Source organism: Hemiscyllium ocellatum, chromosome 1, assembly GCF_020745735.1.
Source record: "Hemiscyllium ocellatum isolate sHemOce1 chromosome 1, sHemOce1.pat.X.cur, whole genome shotgun sequence".
Lineage (NCBI taxonomy): Eukaryota > Metazoa > Chordata > Chondrichthyes > Orectolobiformes > Hemiscylliidae > Hemiscyllium > Hemiscyllium ocellatum.
The window spans coordinates 62,515,310-62,534,404 of NC_083401.1; the positions used below are offsets into that span (position 1 = coordinate 62,515,310).

A 19,095-nucleotide genomic window follows, 5' to 3' on the forward strand; every position below is an offset into this window, starting at 1 on the left:
TAATTGCAAATAACATTTTTCATAAACCCATTCAATAAATGAAGGGCAAAAAAATTGTAACTCGGTTCGTGTATAAGGCTGAATGCTGGGAGGGGTGTTAGTTCAGTTAGCTGGATAGCTGGTTTGCAATGTAGGGTGATACCAACAGAGTGGGTTCAACTCCTACATCAGCTGAGGTTACCATGAAGGGCTCTCTTCCTCAACCTCTCCTCTTGCCTGAGGTCTGGCGACTCTCAGGTTAAACCATCACCAGTCATCTCTCTCTGATGAAACAGCAGCCCAATGGTCTGTTCAGACAATGGCAACTTTGCTATGAGGCTTAATGCACACATTTCAGGTTATCATGTGTCTTGTGGTAATTACCATAATTACATACAAAAATCATTGAACAAAGGTTTCATTTAAGGAGCTTGTAATTTTGCCAACAGTATTCGGAATTACAATTAAAATCATTTCCTATAAATACATGCACATGTAACATCAAGTAGTAATTTAGAATGTCTCTATTTCTAAACGTGATGTGGTCATAAAATATTATACTTGATTAAGTGAACTACATATAACTTCATGCTCATTTATCATTTTTGATGGAATTCAGGAAAATCAATTACTTCACCTGCAAAGCCTGTGTCAGTGATGGAGCAAGTGCAGGTACTAAAGCACTGTTCCCAGCATCAGCCAACTGTCCATGACGTCCACCTCCCCATAAAAACACTTCACTTTTACCACCAAGCTGCCAGTCCTAAAATTCAAATGATTAAGGTTAGACTTTAGGTGCTGGTATTGTCAAACTTATTTTAGGGCATTGTGTGGCATCTCACTGAGAAAGCAAATTTGAGAAAGTAACAATCAAGATTGTGAAACATCAGAGTCACAGAACAGGTATAACACATTTTGTTGTGGGATCTTGCAAATATGTTAATAATTTACCTCTGGTTTAGATGTAGCCCAAGTCATAAGCTGCTCATCCATTAAGCAACTCCACTTATTGTTCTCCTGTGAAATGAAAATATTTACTGATGATGATATCTTGAATAGTTAAACAAGTGATTATTTTATAAATGTCAGTTCATTATTACATTTATAATTTGGGGCTTCAAAAAGTACAGCTATTAATCTCAGTTTAAAATAATGAAATTTTATTTTTGCTACTACTACAAAGGGTTTATTTTCTATAGAATATCCCTAATTGACTTAATTCACCCTCCATTTTTGTTCCTTCTTCTCCTAGACCCGCTGCCTTATACCTGTGTTTAGGCAATGCTCACACTGTTTGCAAATTGGCAGATTATTTAATGAACTGACAGTGGGTGAACCATTTTTGTGAGGAGGGTGTATTGTTAACTGGGTTGCAATGAGAAGCTGCTGAATATTGAGAAGCAACATTGCTTATGAAATGTGAATTTTGAGATCTAATTCACACTTACTTTTGCACCAATGTGAAGTCATTTTGGGATTGTGCTGAACATAAAGTCGTAATATAATTGATGCAAACAGACAGAGTGCTGGCAATTTTTGATAGTACAGCTGACCTCCACACCCTGGATTAGGGAAAGAAAATGAGTTGAGTATCAAAGTCACTGGCTGCAATTTTTGATTGCTATTGGGATGTACATGTGAGACAGGAGTGTCAGACTTAGGTATTCCTTCCAGGTGAATTGGTTAGCCTGCTAACACTTGCTTTTTAAATTAATCAACCAACATCAGATTGTGTGAATGGAAACTCACATGAGCAAAAGTCAGCAAAGTTTCTATCATCAGTGAAATATTTGATTTAATCTCAAATTTCAACTGCCTTCACATTTTCTATTTATGTGAGCTGTCAGTAAAAGGTATCAAAGATACAAGTGTTGTTACAAAGACCAACCAACCAAAGCTTGGTTCATTGGTGTGCATGAGTCACAAGGCTGTAGGTTCAAACTCTAGTCCAGAACTTTAACATATCTAAGAGCATTGTGGAAGACCCCACACACCTCTCACTCAAAGTCTTCTCCCTTCAGCCATCTATCAGAAGATACCCTAGCATTCGGTCTCTCATGGCCAGACTGTGCAAGTTTCATCCACCAAGCCATCAGGCTCCTTAACACAGTATGATCAGACTCTTTTCCATCTGAAATTCTTTACACAACTTCGACTTGCTGCTAGAACAATGTCTATTAATTATCATTCTTTTATTACACTGTAACCCGTGTGTTTTGCACTACGTATACACTTTATGCCGTCCTTTGTATGATCGTGCAGTTTGTACTGTCCATGTAGCACCTTGGTTCTGGAGGAATGCTGTCCCATTTTTTTACTGCGTCAATTGTATATGGTAGGAATGACAAATAAAAAGCTACTCTATCACCTGAGCCACTACAAATGTTGTGTTATCAGATGTGTTGTGTTTTTTGAAGTGCCATCATCTTCTATATAGATAAAATTAGATTCTAGGCACAATTCAAAAACAGACACACATATTTCCCTGATGCACTGCCAGTTTGCAATTTATCCTGTTCTTATTTATGGGATCTTGCTGTGCACATTTGTGTTGGTCTACGTAACCACCGTTAGGACTTGAAAGATGGTTAATTCAATACAAAGTTCTTCTCTTTATTTACTCAAACAAAATATTTTATATTCACCTGTTTACGGATATTTAAACCACTCACCTCTACATCATACAGCTGAACAAATATATTTGCATACTATTTGAAAATATAAGCCATGGAAACAGAACCGTAGCATTGAAACATTACTAAATTCTGGTGGTTCACCATCACGTTCTCACGTCAACCAGGGGGAGTAAGTGATAAATGTCACAAACCTTGCCAATAATGCCTACATTCCAAAAATTAATATGGCCAATAGAATTTGGGCATGAATTTGGTGACTCATTTTGATAATTCCAGGTCAAGTTGGTTCCATAAACAATTGTCCATTAGTGATCAAAGATTGACTGACAGCAAGGCTGCTTTGGACAGCATGGAATTGAATATTTGGAGCATAGACATAAAAGTAAAATCCTACCAGTGCTTTGATGACTTCTGAGCCTGAATCCTGGTTGAGTTCTGGAACACTAAAGGTTTCTGGGAAGGCAGTTCCTTTGGCAAGAGCTTCGGCACTCTTAATAGTAGCAGAGTAAGTTGCGAGCCAACTCCATTCTGGAGAAACTGGTTCCAGGTTATTGTTCTTATGATGAGGTGATTCTGCTGTTCTGGTAAGGAACTGGTCCAAACTTAGACCTACTGTAAGGGAGGCCAAACTTTGCAGGAAGGTACTATGTACGAGTTGATCTCCACAGGTCACATGTGGCTGGAAAGGGACAGTTAAAAAGCGCATGAATTCTGTAGAAACTATTCCAATAGATTTATTTGTGAGTGGTTGATCCCTGCATTTTCTGAAAGATCTGTATTTGTGCAAGATTGCAGATTTGGATAAACATGACATTTCTTTAAGCATTAACTCAGAGGGATTACCATTCATCATTGTGTCAAATTGCCATAGAATTTAGTTATTCTGTTATAACTATATTAATGACAAAAAGAAATTGGATCATTCAGCCAATCTCCCAAGGTGGTAAGAATCTCAGATCTAGGTCAGCTAGTTTTATTTTGTCTTTTTCAAGACATTAAAAGTAAGTGGGGGTAAGAAGAAGATGTGTAGAAGTCTCTTTCAATTCACTACTTCCAATTGATCATAAACCAACAAAAGTGCCAATTGTGTATGAACATAAAGTAAATAATCTCAACTAAAACTTTAAAGATAAAAACCACAGAAATGCTCCCGCAATTAAATAAAATCAAAATTTAAACTTGATCAGCTATATGACAATAATTATAGGTAGATTTTCACCACTGAGGCAGGTAGTTCAAGTCAGGAAATTTTCCAATTCGGCAGGTCCACCTTGCTTTGAGGGACTCAGACTCAAATCCTGCTGTTTTCACTTTTAGGAGCGCGTGTGTGACAGAGTTGTGCCTGCCATCCCTTAGAAAAGCCACAGCTATAGGGTGGGTGCAAAGTGCTGGCTAGTTAATCACCTCTCCAAAGGTTATCTCAGTTGTTTAAAAAAAAAAGAAAACTGTACCAATTAGCCCTTAGGCCTCACACCTCCTCACCCACTCCCAATGACCCCACAAAATCTTGAATTCTAGTTCAAGCCAACTCATGCCTCTCAGCTGCTTCATAATAGAGCAAGTAAACTCATCACATACTTTTTTTATTGCAAATTGTGTAATTGGATTACCTTTTCATAGGCATACTGTGTACGCAGCAGCAAATACAATCTTTCGATAAAAACTTTCATACAAGGAGCCTTATTCAGTCCTATGATACCCTGTGCTCGGAGAGCCATTCGGCAGGATGCTAGAATGTGGTTCTGAGAGATCCACTCTGGACAACACCTGATTAAGAGGACATCCTAGCAGAAGGGGAAATATATAGACAAAATTTAACATACTTTCCAAAAAAAAGAGTGAATATTAACACATCTCATGTTTTTGACTTCATTAATAGCATTACAAAACAGATATTTAAATAAATCTTTATTTTTGTATTGTTAATGGATCTCCTATAGTAGTTGACTAGTTTAGAATCTTTCCCTGTCCCACCCACACCAAATGAAGTGGTGTGGATGCTTCTGGATCCCCCTTTTTCAGTTTAAATAATCTCTTTCTTTCCTCTGCTCAACAGAAGAAATCAATCAATAATTTATATTCTAATACTCAATTTATAACATTATCTTTTCCTCTTCCTCTCATAGTAATTTAAATAATTACTCCTCATTTTCTTTACCTTTCTAGCTCAAGATTAATTGGATTTTCTCTATCACTATCACAAGTTCACGTTCCCTTCCCAGTTTCATCTGGCTTTATCATCTATTCCTTTCTGTACTAAATCACATTATTAAATTTCTCTTTTGATCTCCACCAAACTATGAAGAGAATCTGGCCTGGATTCTGATGGAAAGAGGTCTAAGTCTTGGAGAGGAGATTTGATTCCAAGGTTTAGGGACTTCAGTTCAGTGGAGAAACTGGCAAGCCTGTGATTGCTCCCAGCATTGAAATTAGGAGCAGACATTTCAGGTCTTGTATGCGCAAAACATGGTAAAAGTCTGAAACCATCTTCCACAAAAAGCTTGAACAGTTGTAAATTTTTAATAAGTTTAATATGTTTTCATTATCCAAAGTTATTTACGGATATGATCAAAAACTGGGCTTTCACTCTCTCTGACATCGGGGTACAATAATTGCAAGTTAATTATCTAAAATAGGCATGTTAGCAACTTGCCAAAGCTCCTTCTAAACCTATGACCACAGTAGTAGATACATGGATCACCAGTGCCTGAATGCTCCCGGACTCGGTATCTGGGTCAAAACCCTAGAAAACATGCCTAATGGCACCGCAGGTGTGCTTGAAGTTCAGATGGCAGTTCACTACCATCTTTTCAAGTGTAGTTAGGAGTGGATAGTAAACGATAGTCTTGCCAATGACAAACCTCATGAACGAATGCAAAGAAAAAGGTCGCACAGAAGCATAAATGAAGTTAGGTCGCATATAAGCCCATCAACGGTGCAACAGGTTAAAGAGCCCATCTACTCCTGTTTCTATCTAATACATCACCACAAGCTGACTTTAAACTTTCAGGTTTGATACTGGCCTTCAGCTCTGAATTATAAAGTGATGGTCCAATTCTCATTTAGGAAACTTAAGCACATAAATGTAGGTTAAGACCTCAATGTAGATCTGAACGAGTGTTGTGCTATCTTTCAATCCATAAATAATTCTCTCAGTTGGATATAAACAACCCTTGTGATTCCAAGTCTCTAACATTATTGTGCTCAATCAAGAAAAGCAGGGATTGTCTTGGTGTCCTGGTCAAAATTATTTTTTCACTCCACATTATTGCAACAGATTACTTGGTCATTTTACCTCAGTGCTGTTTGTGGTACTTGGTTGTGTGATAATCAGCTGCCTCATTTCTCAACAACGACAGCACTTCAACAAAAAAAATTCATTGGATTTGGAGTGTCCTGAGAAAGGTGTGATACATACAAACTCCTTCTTTTTGTCATTAGGGATTGTTAATGTTACGTTTCACACTGAGTTTAAAAAAATGCCCCATATGTCTTCTTTAAATCTCCTTTTTCTCACCTTAAAAAGTGCCCCCTAGTCTTGAAATCCTCCATCCTGGGGAAAACACAGCTACCATTAACTCTATCTATACCCCTCATTACGTTATTGACTTCTATAAGGTCTTCGCTCAACCTCCTACATTCCACTGAAAAAAGTGCCAGCATATCCAGTCTTTCTTTATAACTCAAGCCTTCCAGACCTGGAATGTTGTCTTTTTAAAAGAAATATGACCAACTGACCTTTGATCTGCTGGAGCAAGCTGCCACACCAATATCTGGAATCCAGGCTACACCAACTACTGATCCCAAACCAGTCACCACTGTCTGTAGAACTGAACCATCCTGAGAAGTAAACATAGAAAAAGCAGCTACAAATATTAATTTGTAACAATCCACTTGTTCAATTCATCAAGAATTGGGAAATATAAAGCTTCTCTCTATCATGAAATTTCAGAAAAAACAACAGAGGCTGCCAAATTCTAAAACACTCTGCCTATCTTTTTCTAATTTCCCAAGAACTTTGACAAGATATGATGTAAAAAACCTGATTTGCTACTTTATAAGAGACATGAAACTGTCTTCCAAAATAGTTCCAATTTTTATCAGCAATAACATTTTGTTTAAGCTTTCTAATCCTTATCATTACTCCTTTGTACTTGTGAGCATCAGAATATTAATTTATGGAATATTATTAAAATCCTTACCTGCAAAGACCAGATATTTATCAGACCCCCAATCCCTCCAGATAAAAGTGTTAAACCATCAGTATTGAAGGACACCAGCATCACTGCAGTTATATGAGCGTTCAGACGAAACACACATTTGGCTCTACCTCTGAATTGAAATTTTTCCTACCAAATGAAAAGTTTACATTAGAAAGTAATTATTGCTCAAGAGAATTATAGTCTCTAGTCAGATGTAATAAATCAACATAGATGAAAAACACTCAATCTATACTACAGCTGTGGCTGAGTTGGTGGCACTCATGCCTCAGAGTGAGAGGTTGGAACTCTAACCCCAATCCAGGAGAAGCACAAAAATCAAATGCAAACGGTTACAATAGTACTGTGAGAGGTGCTGTCCTTCAGATGAGGCAGCCTGTCCTGTCAGGTGGCTCTAAATGATCCCATGAAGAAGCGCAGAGAAATTATCCCCAACATGCATTTTTCAATCCAATCACAAAAATGAGATGATCTGGTCATAGCCATATTGTTTGTAGGAGGTTATTGTGTGAAAGTTGGCTGCCATGTCTCCCACATTACAGCACTGACATTTCAAAAGTCATATTCTTCAAAAGCATACCACTTTAGTTGCTGACACAAATAAAAAAATCTATGCGTCTTACCTCAACATGTCTTTCGTGGACATCAGGAGAATGCAAGAGGTTTGGTAATGATACAGCAGTGCCACCTTGTGGTAGTGTCCAAACATAAACTAAGCCATTCTGACAACCCCTGGGAGGAAGACATTCAAGCTTTATTTTCTAATAATAATTAGAAATGAATGCTATCTTAAAAAATTGAAGGTAATTAGCAAAACCTTCACCTTCCTGGCTGTTTTCAGGAATGAGGTTGGAAAGGAGGGGTTTGGTCCTTTAGAGTCTGCAGAAGCATATTTCTGTAGATAAGTCACACACACACTAATGAAACCAATTGTTTGCGCAAGTCAGTGCAGACAAACACCTTTGAACAGAAGACTATCTGGCTATGGTCTGCACATATAGTTCATGAAGCTCTGTGCGAAAAGGAGATGGCAAATGTTGTCAGATAACCCCCTGAGCAGATGGTCAAAGCCATTGGGCAGAATATCACATAACCAGAACTTTCAAACAAACATCAAACTGGAAGTTGGCTGATGGTGAGAAAGGCTTGCCTGGCAGATGCTTCATGCATGCCCCGAGTCGAAAGTGTGTGAAAATAATGGCTGAAAACACATGTCCCACCTCCCGAACACAGGACTTCCCATTTCCCCAGAGTTTGGAATGAAGTTGATTTGGGCTTCATGTGTAGGCATTTAAATGGTCAGGTCTCTCGATTCACATCCCATTTTAGTAATCCCATTATGAGGGAGTGTGCAGTGCATTTCTTTTGTTTAGTTAGGTCATCCCTTCGAGCGCCATGGTAATGCTATTGATTTGATCTGATGACACTTTAGGTTAGAGGTCATGCATTCTCAGGGGAAGGAGAGTGTCAGTTACGCAGTGGGAGGGGGTTTAGGTACCCTTTGGTAGGAATTAGGCACCAATTGTTAATTGTCAGGAGAATTGTAAGCAAAAGATGCATAAATGTTTAAAAATTTAACCTATTTGTCTAATCAACCTGTTCAGAGATGTTATTACACATCTCCAGAGTAGGTGAGAGTTGAATCCAAGCTGTCTCAAATTGTTGCGAACAGGTGTAGGTAGATCCTCAATGCTATCAGGGTGGGAATTCCAGGATTTTGACCCAGTGACAAGGAACAAATGGCAAAATATTTCCAAGTCAGGATGATGAGAGGCTTGGAGGGGAACTTACAAGTGGTGGTATTCCCGAGTGTCTGCTGCCCTTGTTCTTCTAGGTGGTAGTGCTCATGCATGTGGACGATGCTCTCAAGGAGCCTTGTTAAACTTTTGGCATGCACTGCTACTACAGGCAATTGGTGTTGGAGAGCGTGAATGTTTCAGAGTGCGGTGTCAATCAAGATGCTGCTTTGTCATGGATGGTGTTGTTGAAACTGTACTCAGCTAGTCAGGTAGGGAGTATTCCATCATACTCCTAACTTGGGGCTTGTAAATGGTAGACAGGTTTTTGGAGAGTCATGAGACTCTCTTTTGTAAGCAAAAAAAAACTACAGATGCTGGAATCCAAAAGTGGATAAACAGAAAGCTGGAAGAACACAGCAAGCCAAGCAGCATCAGGTGGTGGAGAGGTTGATGTTTTGAGTTGAGATCCTTCATCAGGAGTGGTTTGATGAGTTTAGACCCAAAATGTCGACTCCTGCACCTCCTGATATTGCCTGGCTTGCAGGAGGTGAGTTATGCCTTACAGAATTCCTATCCTCTGGACTGTTCTTGTAGCCACTGCATTTATTTGGCAAGCTTCTGGTCAATGGTAACACTAAGGCATTGATGACAAGGATTTAGTTTTGCTAATGTCACTAATGTCAAGGAGTGATGGTTAGAATCTCCCTTTGGGAGAGAATCTTTGCCTGGTATTGCGTGACATGAAGAAGTTAAAAGGGAACAATAATCACCACAAGGGAAAAAGTAGATAGCTATGACTGGGATTAAAGACAGATAAGTACCCTGGGCCTGATGGCCTACATCCTGGGGGCTTAAAGGAAGTGGCAGCAGAAATAGTAGATACATTATTTATAATATTCCAAAATTCCCTTTGGGAAATGCTAATATAAAGCCATTCTATAAAAAGGAACGGAGACTGAAGTAGGGATAAATAGATCCTTTTTCTGGTTGGCAAGATGTGTCTAGTGGTTTGGTCTTCATACCCCAACTACTTATAATTTCTGTTAATATAAGAAATGCTTGGAGGGACATGAACCAAGCACTGGTAGGTGGAATTTGTCAAGTTTGGGATTCTGGTCAATATGGGCTGGCTGAAACGAAGGCTTTGTTTCCCTGCTGTATAACTCTGTATTCTGAGTAATGACTGGGATAGAAGGAAGGATAGCCATATTTGCACACGATGCTAAAGTAGGTGGGAAAGTAAGTTGCAATGAAGGAATAAGAATTTTACAAATGGATATGGATAGGGCATGTGATTAGGCACAAAATTTGGCAGATTTTGTTTTAATTTATTCACAGGATGAAGGCATAGGACCAGCATTTATTACCCATCCCTAATTACCCAGAGGGTAGTTAAGAGTCAAGCAAGCATGGAGTTACATGCAGGCCAGACCAGGTAAAGATGACAGTTTTCTTCCGTAAAGGACATTAGTGAAATAGATGGGTTTTTTTTCCAACAACTGTCAATGGATTCATAGTCATCATTAGATTCTTAATTCTAGATTTTTTTTTGTTTTTTTTAATTGAATTCAAATTCCACCATCTGCTATGGTTTAATTTGAACTGGGCTCCCCAGATCATTACCTGGGCCTCTGGATTAATGGTCAGTGTTTATAATACCACAAGGCCACTGCCTCCCCCTAAGGTGAGTTTAATGTGCATAAGTGTGAGCTTATCCATTTTGGTGGGAAGGATAGAAAGGCAATTTATTTTCTAAACAGAAACATTAGTGCGCTTTGGTGCAGAGGAATTTGGATGTGCATGAATCACAGAAAACTAACAAACATGTACAGCAGTTAATAAGGAAGGCAAGTGGAATTTTGGCATTTATGGCCAAATAAATAGTATAAAAGTAAGAAAATGTTCCTGTAACTGTAAAAGGCGTTAGTGAGATGACTACTGGAGTATTGTGTGCAGTTTTGGCTCACTTAGTTGAGAGGATGGATGCAGGTGGTTTGGAGGCAGCTCAGAGGAAGTTCACTAAATAAATTCTAGATGTGAGGGGTTTGCCTTATGAAGAAAGGTTGGACAGTTTAGGCCTATATTCTCTAGAGTTTAGAAGAATGAGAGAAGGTATATCAAATACTAAAGGGTATTGACAAAGTGGATAAAAAGGATGTTTCTTATTGTGGAGCATAGTTTTAGGATAAGGGGTAGCAGATTTAAAACACAGATGAGGAGGAAAAACTGTGGAATTCACTACCCCAAATGAGGAGGTGGCCAGGATATTGAGTGAATTTGAGAAGAGAGACAGATTTTTAATTAGCTTCAAATTGAAGGGCTATGGAGAGTGACCAGGAAAGTAGAATCGAGGCTAATGAGAGGTCAACTAGGAGAATGTGAGGCCTGCAGATGCTGGAGATCAGAGTCGAGAGTATATTGCTGGAAAAGCACAGCAGGTCAGGCAGCATTTGAGGAGGAGGAGAACCGATGATTTTCCTGCTCCTTGGATGCTGCCTGACCTGCTGTTCTTTTCCAGCAACACACTCTTTTCACTAATGAGAGATCAGCCATGATCATACTGAATGGCAGAGCAGGTTGAGATTAATTTCCTACTCCTCTTGAGATGAAGGTTAATAATCTATCAGACCTTTGATTTCTTCTGATAATTTTGTACTTTGTGATTTTGTACACGGTCACCTAAATTCCTTTTGTTCTTCCTCATGCCTCTTGTCTCCATCAATTAAGAAAATGTTCTCATGTCTTCCTTAGATCTAAAGTAGATCTTTAGCTTTGAAACTTAGTTTGCTTATGCTTCTTAGAAACTTGCTATTTTGAACTACATGATGTACAATGTTCCCAACTGCAGTGCACCCTGCAAAGTTGATCATACTACTCTCTGTTCATTCATCCAAGTCACAAATATCTATGGTGAAAAGCTGAGCTCCCAGCACAGATCCCTGGAGAACACTAATTATTTACACGATTAATTTTCAAACTGTGACCACATGAAAGGTCCGTGAGAGTCTTCTGACCTATAAATCCAATATGACAAATGTTGTATCTGTGGGATTGAGATCCTGCCCCTCTATTCTTGGTAGTCATGGGAGCCCATGCATAATTCCAGTGGTTTCCTATTGCACTCTGAAGTAGCATTCAGGAGAAGCGTTCCTTAAGGTGTGTTTTCTGCCCCTTAGTTAGAAGTCTTGTCTTACAGAGCTGCCAGTCAATTGGCTGGTGACAGCTCTGTATTCTATACAGTGTCAGTATGAGCAGTGGCCATTGCTGAGACTACAGGCAGTCTCACCTTGCCAAGGCACCCAAGGCAAGTCCAAGGACAGGCATTTCAGCAAGGTGAGTGGGACAAAAAATAAAACAGGTTCAAGGAGCTGCGTTAAAGGAGTCTAACAAAGGGGGATCTAGCTTTCCTTGCTGAACAAGAGTCCCTTCAGTCATGTTTCTGGGCTTCCCCCACATCCACCTGTTAGTTCTCTTCCAAGCCACAGACCATCCTGACTAGGAACTATATTGTCACTCTTTCACTGTTGATGGCTGAAAATCCTGGACTCTATCTCTAATAGCTCTATGCCTGCACCTGCCCACCATGGATCACAGTGGTTCAAAAAAACTGCTCGCCACCACATTCTCAAGCACATTAGTGATGTAAAATGAATGCAAGCTTAGTCATTTATGGCTACATCCCATGGATGAATAAAAAACATCAGACAGATGTGGGAAGTGAGAAGGTCACCTGTTCGATTTTACTTGACTCCAGCCTTCAAATCTAATGACAGGGAAGGCAAAATCCAATCCATGGCTTTTTTAAAGGTGCATTTTAACTTTTGGTTTTAAAACAAAATGACATCAGACAAATACATTTTTGTTTCTTTTAAAACTTACACTGCAAGCATTAGTCTTGGATCCTGACCTTTCCCTGGAAGTGGGCACCAAGCTGAAGTATTAACCAATGCTGTGTGAAACAGAGTTTGGACTGCGAGCCAGGCATTGCCTATTCTCCCCCAGATTTTCACCATCTCTTCTCTGGCAACAGCAAGCAGCAGGTGTCCAGTTGGGTCCCATTTTAGGCAAGTTACACTTTCCTTGATGAAAATGAGAATATTTAAAAGATAGTAAACTGAGTAACAAGAATTTGGTGCTAAATGTAACATTACACCAGAATCTCATGAAACCAAAGAATCTGATAACACTACAGTTTTTTTTAAAACAGATCTTAAAATCTCTCATCTCACAGAACTCTATTTCCTCAAACATTTACCCAATTAGGGTCATCGAGTCTACAGCACAGTAAAAGGCCCTTCAGCTTACTGAATCAGCGTCAGTCAAAACAAAAGCACCTAACTATTCTAATCCCATTTTCCAGCACAGTATGCCTTGGTGTCATAGGTGCACATTTAAATACTTAAAAACTGCCTCTATCAAACTTAAATTTTCCATTATGTACTTCTGCAGATGCTCCATTCCACAAATACACCATTTCTGTTTTCATGTTTTTAATGCCAACATGGAAAGAGATCTTTCTGGATTTCATTCTGCGAAATGTATTGGGTCAAATAACTGAGAAAAAGAAGAACAACTGGCTACAGCATAACTGAATTTAATGAGACGACAGCATTGATGTACATGCAACAATAAGGGTTTACTGGACAGGGTAGTTCAAAGAAACTTCAATTTAACTGGTTAGAATGAGCAAACAGGATAACAGAATAGTAATGGGAAATCTAGGAGTACAACATAGAAAAATAGATTAATTTCTATGAATCAGTAAGAGGGTGAACAAAATATACAATGTTCTGAACAAAATAACAGGTGACACACATAGCAAAATAACACCTAATATCAGGAGAAATAAAGGAAATAATGCTTAGGGAGATGAAAAGGAATTAAACAACATAAGCAGATAGCATGAGAAGTAAATAAGGATTATACTACAGGCTTCCCATCAGGTAGAAAGAGACACAGGAGTATATATGGAGGCAAATCACAGAAAAGTGAGTGAGAAACAGGGTTATAGTTGTGGAGGATTTCAATATTGCTAACATTAATTGGGAGTGCCTTAGTATGAAATGATTAGATGGGGTGGAATTGTTCAAAAAATCCAGGAGAGCTTTTTGTTCAAGTACTTAGCTAGTAGAGAGGGGTTAGTGTTCGACCTAATCTTAGGGAATGAAGCCCGTCACGTGTGTGAAGTTTCAGTGGGTGACCATAGAATCATACAGCACGGAAAAAGACCCTTCAGTCTAACCAGTCCATAGTGAGCATCATCTCAAACTAAACTAGTCCCACCTGCCTCCTTCTGGCCCAAATCCATCTAAACCTTTCCAAGTCATGCATACAAATGTCTTTTAAATGGTGTAATTGTACCTACATCCACCAATTTCTTAGGAAGTTCCGTCCACACGCAAACCACCCTATGTAAAAAGAAAATTGCCTCTTCTATCTTTTTTAAGTCTCTCTCCTCTCACTCTAAAAATGTACCCTCTGATTTTGAAACCCCCCATCCTATGGAAAAGACAGCTACCACTAACTCTATCTAACCCTCTCATTATGTTATAAAGTTTCTATCAGGTTGTTTTAGGGATGGCGACCAAAACACTTAAGTCATTATGAGAAGGGAAAAGGATAGTGATAAAATGACCAAGCCGGGGGAAGACCAATTTCTATATTATGCGACAGGATCTGACAAACATTGGACTGGGGACCAGTTACTGGCAGGCAAGTCTATATTTGGAAAGTGAGAATCTTTTAAACATAGTAGAGTGAGAATTCAGAGCCAGCATGTTCCTCCAAAAGAGAAGGATATACACAATGAGTGACAAGTCCCTAGGCAGTACTAAGGAACAAAGGGACCTTGGTGTACAAGTTTATAGGCCCGTGAAGGTGTTAGCAAAGGCAGAGAGAGTGGTGAAGGTTATGTATGGGATGGTTGCCTTCATTAGTTGGGTCAAGGAAGTCTTGTTATATCTTTATAAAACATTGGTTATGCCACAAATTGAATTGTAAATTTTTGGTCGCCATGCTATAGGAAGGGTATGACTGCACCAGACAGGGTGTAGGGGAGATTCACCAGGCTGTTGCTTGGAATGAAAAGTCTCAGTTATGAGGAGAGACTGCGTAGGCTGGGTTTGTTTTCCTTTGAGCAGAGGAAGGTCTGACTGAGTTATATAAAATTACCACAGCTTTAGACAGAGTAGATCATGAGAATCTTCTTTGCATGCTGGATGTGTCTAAGACCTGAGGGTATAAGTTTAAGATGAGGTGTGAGTGGGTTAGAGGAGATCTGAGATTTTTTTTAACCCAAAGGATGCAGAAATATTAATTACCTGCCTGAGAGGGTGGTGGAGGCAGGTAGTTTCGCAACATTTAAGAAGCGGCCAGCTGTGCACTTAAAATGATAAGGTGTGGTAGGCATGGAACAAGTGCAGGTAAATGGGATTAGTGCAGCTTTGTGATTGTTGGTCGTCTTAGATATAAACGGGCAGAACGGCCTGTTCCTGTGCTGTATGATTTTATGAAATACTAAGAGTTTTAATAAGCAATTAAAGAATGAAAATAATTAAATCACTCAGGCAGGAAGCATAAGTCTAATTACAGAAGCAAATGGTATGCAGGAAATATTTTTAAAAATCATGCATCAGTTGCAGGTATTCTAGGTAATTGAAGTCAACATATTTATTATTCCCCCCCACCCCCCCCCCCACACCCCCTCTCCGTCACCTCATTTGAGATTTTTTGGAGGGCTACTTTTTAAATTCACAGGGGCTATAGCATTGAGGGTGCATTAGAGGTTTGGATTAGGAATTGGCTGGCTGGAAGGAGACAGAGGGTAGTAGTTGATGGTAAAGGTTCATCTTTGAGTGCAGTTACTAGCGGTGTTCCACAAGGATCTGTTTTGGGACCATTGCTGTTTGTCATTTTTATAAATGACCTGGAGGAGGGGCTTGAAGGCTGGGTGAGCAAGTTTGCGGATGGTACGCAAGTCGGTGGAGTTGTGGACAGCGAAGGAGGATGTGGCAGGTTACAGCGGGATATAGATAAGTTGCAGAGCTGGGCAGAAAGGTGGCAAATGGAATTCAATGTAGCTAAGTGTGAAGTCATTCACTTTGGTAGGAGTAACAAGAAGGTGGATTACCGGGCTAATGGTAGGCTACTTGGTAGTGTGGATGAGCAGAGGGATCTTGGTGTCCATGTACACAGATCTCTGAAAGTTGCCACCCAGGTAAATAGTGCTGTGAAGAAGGCATATGGCGTACTGGGCTTTATTGGTAGAGGAATTGAGTTCCGGAGTCCTGAGGTCATGTTGCAGTTGTATAAGACTCTGGTGCGGCCTTATCTGGAGTATTGTGTGCAGTTTTGGTCACCATACTATAGGAAGGATGTGGAGGCACTGGAACGGGTGCAGAGGAGGTTTACCAGGATGTTGCCTGGCATGGTAGGAAGATCGTATGAGGAAAGGCTGAGGCACTTGGGGCTGTTCTCATTGGAGAAAAGAAGGTTTAGGGGAGATTTGATAGAGGTGTACAAGATGATTAGGGATTTAGATAGGGTTGACCATGAGAACCTTTTTCCACTAATGGAGTCAGCTGTTACTAGGGGGTCACAGCTTTAAATTAAGGGGAGGATGGTATAGGACAGATGTTAGGGGTAGATTCTTTACTCAGCGGGTTGTGAGTTCATGAAATGATCATAAAGAGGGAGAGTCCACCACTGATACTGGCAGGGCATTCAAGCGGGCATTGGATAAGCATATGGAGGTTATTGGGCTAGTGTAGGTTAGGTAGGCTTCGGTCGGCGCAACATCAAGGGCCGAAGGGCCTGTACTGTGCTGTATTTTTCTATGTTCTATAGTTTGGGCTTCAGGAGCTCTTTTTTCATTCTCACTAACTCCTGCATTATGTGATGCAGTTACACACTAACAATACCCTCTGCATTTGTGTAGCACCACATGCGATTCAGATTCACACAAAACAGAATCATCAATGGTCCATTGAACTTGAAGTCACAATGTCCAAGGAAAGCATTAACTTCAAGATTACACAAAATATAAATTGGCATAAGATAAAAGACACAAGTTAGTTAACAAATGTTATTTAGTGAAAAATATGCACCTCTGCAGAAAATGCCATTAAGATTAACATGCTTTCCATGGACTGGTGAGATCACAGCTGAATGGTTGCACATTTGTCTCTAACGCTAACTGCCCTTCAAGAATTCACAATGTGATATGCTTTGTGATATGATAAAACAAATGTAAATCTTTCTGAAACAGAACTGTTCAGTATTAAACTATCCAATTGATTGTGCTCATTACAAAGTAGTAGTAAGGTTAGCGAGTTTTGAGAAGCTTTGTAGCTCAGGTTGAGGTTCTGGATGTGGGTTTGTTCGCTGAGCTGGAAGGTTCATTTTCAGACGTTTCATCACATACTAGGTAAAACCTTAGTGAGCCTCCGGACGAAGCACTGCTGATGATTCCTGTTTTCTATTTATATGTTTGGGTTTCTTTGGGTTGGTGATGTCATTTCCTGTTCTTTTTCTCAGGGGGTGGTAAATCAGGTCCAAGTCAATGTGTTTGTTGATAGAATTCTGGTTGGAATGCCATGTTTCTAGGAATTCTTGTGTCTCTCTGTTTGGCTTGTCCTAGGATGGATGTATTGTCCCAGTCGAAGTGGTGTCCTTTCTTATCTGTTTGTAAGGATACTAAGTGAGAGAGGGTCATGTCATTTTGTGGCTAGTTGATGTTCATGTATCCTGGTGGCTAGTTTTCTGCCTGTTTGTCCAATGTAGTGTTTGTTACAGTCCTTACATGGTATTTTGTAAATGACATTAGTTTCGCTTGTTGTCTGTATAGGGTCTTTCAAGTTCATTAGCTGCTTTAGTTCATTTAGTGTGTTGGTGGGTTTGTGGGCTACCATGATGCCAAGGTGGAGGGTTGCTTGGGTTCTCTTCCTGCTGCTAGAATTGCACGTGAGACAATCTATTTTACTTAATTTGCCTTTTCCAAGGGTGTGTTTTTAGGATGTTACTATATTGGAACAGTTAGTGTTTAGTAGTGAAATAATCTAATATTCTGTTACGTTTTCCAACAAAGTTCAATTCTTCTTTCAATTCTTCATGTTTATTTTTACAATATAGTTAAAATGCCAAGTGTGTTTTGCTTCAAGCCTGAGAGTTTGACCAATCGAATTGCATCTTTAAAAATAAGAATAGGCTGGAGTCTAGACCATCTCCTTTAATATATTTTGAGGTGCTTAGATCTGATCCATAACATTACCAAACTGCCAGCTGCAGATGCATCTGGCCACGTCAGGATCTGTGAGAGCAACCACAGCATAGTCCTTGTGGAGACAAAGTTCCACCTTCACATTGAGAATAACCTCCATCGTGTTGAGTGGCATTATCCCCATGCAAAATGGGACAGACTTTGAGCAGGACTGACAACTCAAGACTGGGCATCCACGAAGTAGTGTGTGACATCAACAGCAGCAGAATTATACTCCAGTACGATCTGTAACCTCATGGCCCAGCATACTCCCCCACTCAACCATTACCATCAAAGCCAAGCGATCAACCCTGGTTCAATGGAGAGTGCAGTAGGGCATTCCAGCAGCAGCACCAGAAAAATGAGGTATCAACTTGGTGAAGCCACCAAACAGCATACACAGCAAGTGACAGACAGAACTAAGTGATCCTACAACCAACAGATCAGTTCTGCAATCCTGCCACATCCGGTCATGAATGGCAGTGGATTTTTAAACATCTCACTGGAGGAGGAGGCTCCACAAATATCCCCAATTTCAATGACGGAAGAGCCCAGCACAACAGTGCAAAAGATAAGGCCGAAGCATTTGCAAGAATCTTCAGCCAGAAGTGCCAAGTAGATGATCCATCCAGTATTACAGGTCTTCAGCCAATTTGAGTTACTCCATGAAAAATTGCCCAGTTCTGCTAGGGCCACTCAGCTCCTGATCTCATTACAGTCTTGGTTCAAAGGTTGAATTCCAGAGGCAAGTGTGACAGCCCTTGACATCAAAGCTGCATTCAACAGAGTGTGGTATCAAGCAGGCCCAGCAAAACTGAAATCAATGGCTACCAGAGAGCAAACTCTCCACGAGTCGAGTCAAACCTGGCATGAATGATGACAGTCATGGTTGTTGGAGGTCAGTCATCTCAGCTTCAGGACATCTCTGCAGGAGTTCTTCAGGGTAGTGTCGTAGGCTCAACTATCTTCGCTGGTTCATCCATGACCTTCAGGCCATGATAAAGGTCAGAAGTAGGGATGCTCGTTAAATGATTGCATGATATTCAGCACCATTTGTGACTCCTCAGATATTGATGTACTCCATGTTCAAATGCAAAAAGATCTGGACAATATCCAGCCTTGGGCTGACAACTGGCAAGTAACACAGTGGCTACAAGAGCAGGTGAAAGGCTAGGAATACTATGGTGAGTAACTCACCTGATTCCCCAAAGCCTGTCCATTATCTACAAGGCACAAGTCAGGAGTGTAATTGAATACTCCCCACT

The 19,095-nt window shown here is 40.0% G+C and overlaps 1 protein-coding gene across 3 annotated transcripts in view; it reads right to left on the reverse strand.

Annotated features, from left to right (window-relative positions):
* The window catches only part of LOC132806698 (probable E3 ubiquitin-protein ligase HERC1), a 343,050-nt gene that overhangs the window by 43,486 nt on the left and 280,469 nt on the right, over nt 1-19,095 (reverse strand). For all 3 annotated transcript variants that reach the window (XM_060821274.1, XM_060821268.1, XM_060821283.1), the window contains 8 exons: nt 12,454-12,653; nt 7,459-7,567; nt 6,818-6,964; nt 6,354-6,455; nt 4,226-4,399; nt 3,010-3,294; nt 931-996; nt 617-742 (listed from right to left, as the gene is read on the reverse strand). In XM_060821274.1, the coding sequence (XP_060677257.1) occupies nt 617-742; nt 931-996; nt 3,010-3,294; nt 4,226-4,399; nt 6,354-6,455; nt 6,818-6,964; nt 7,459-7,567; nt 12,454-12,653 (1,209 nt within the window). The remainder of the gene's footprint in view (nt 1-616; nt 743-930; nt 997-3,009; nt 3,295-4,225; nt 4,400-6,353; nt 6,456-6,817; nt 6,965-7,458; nt 7,568-12,453; nt 12,654-19,095) is intronic.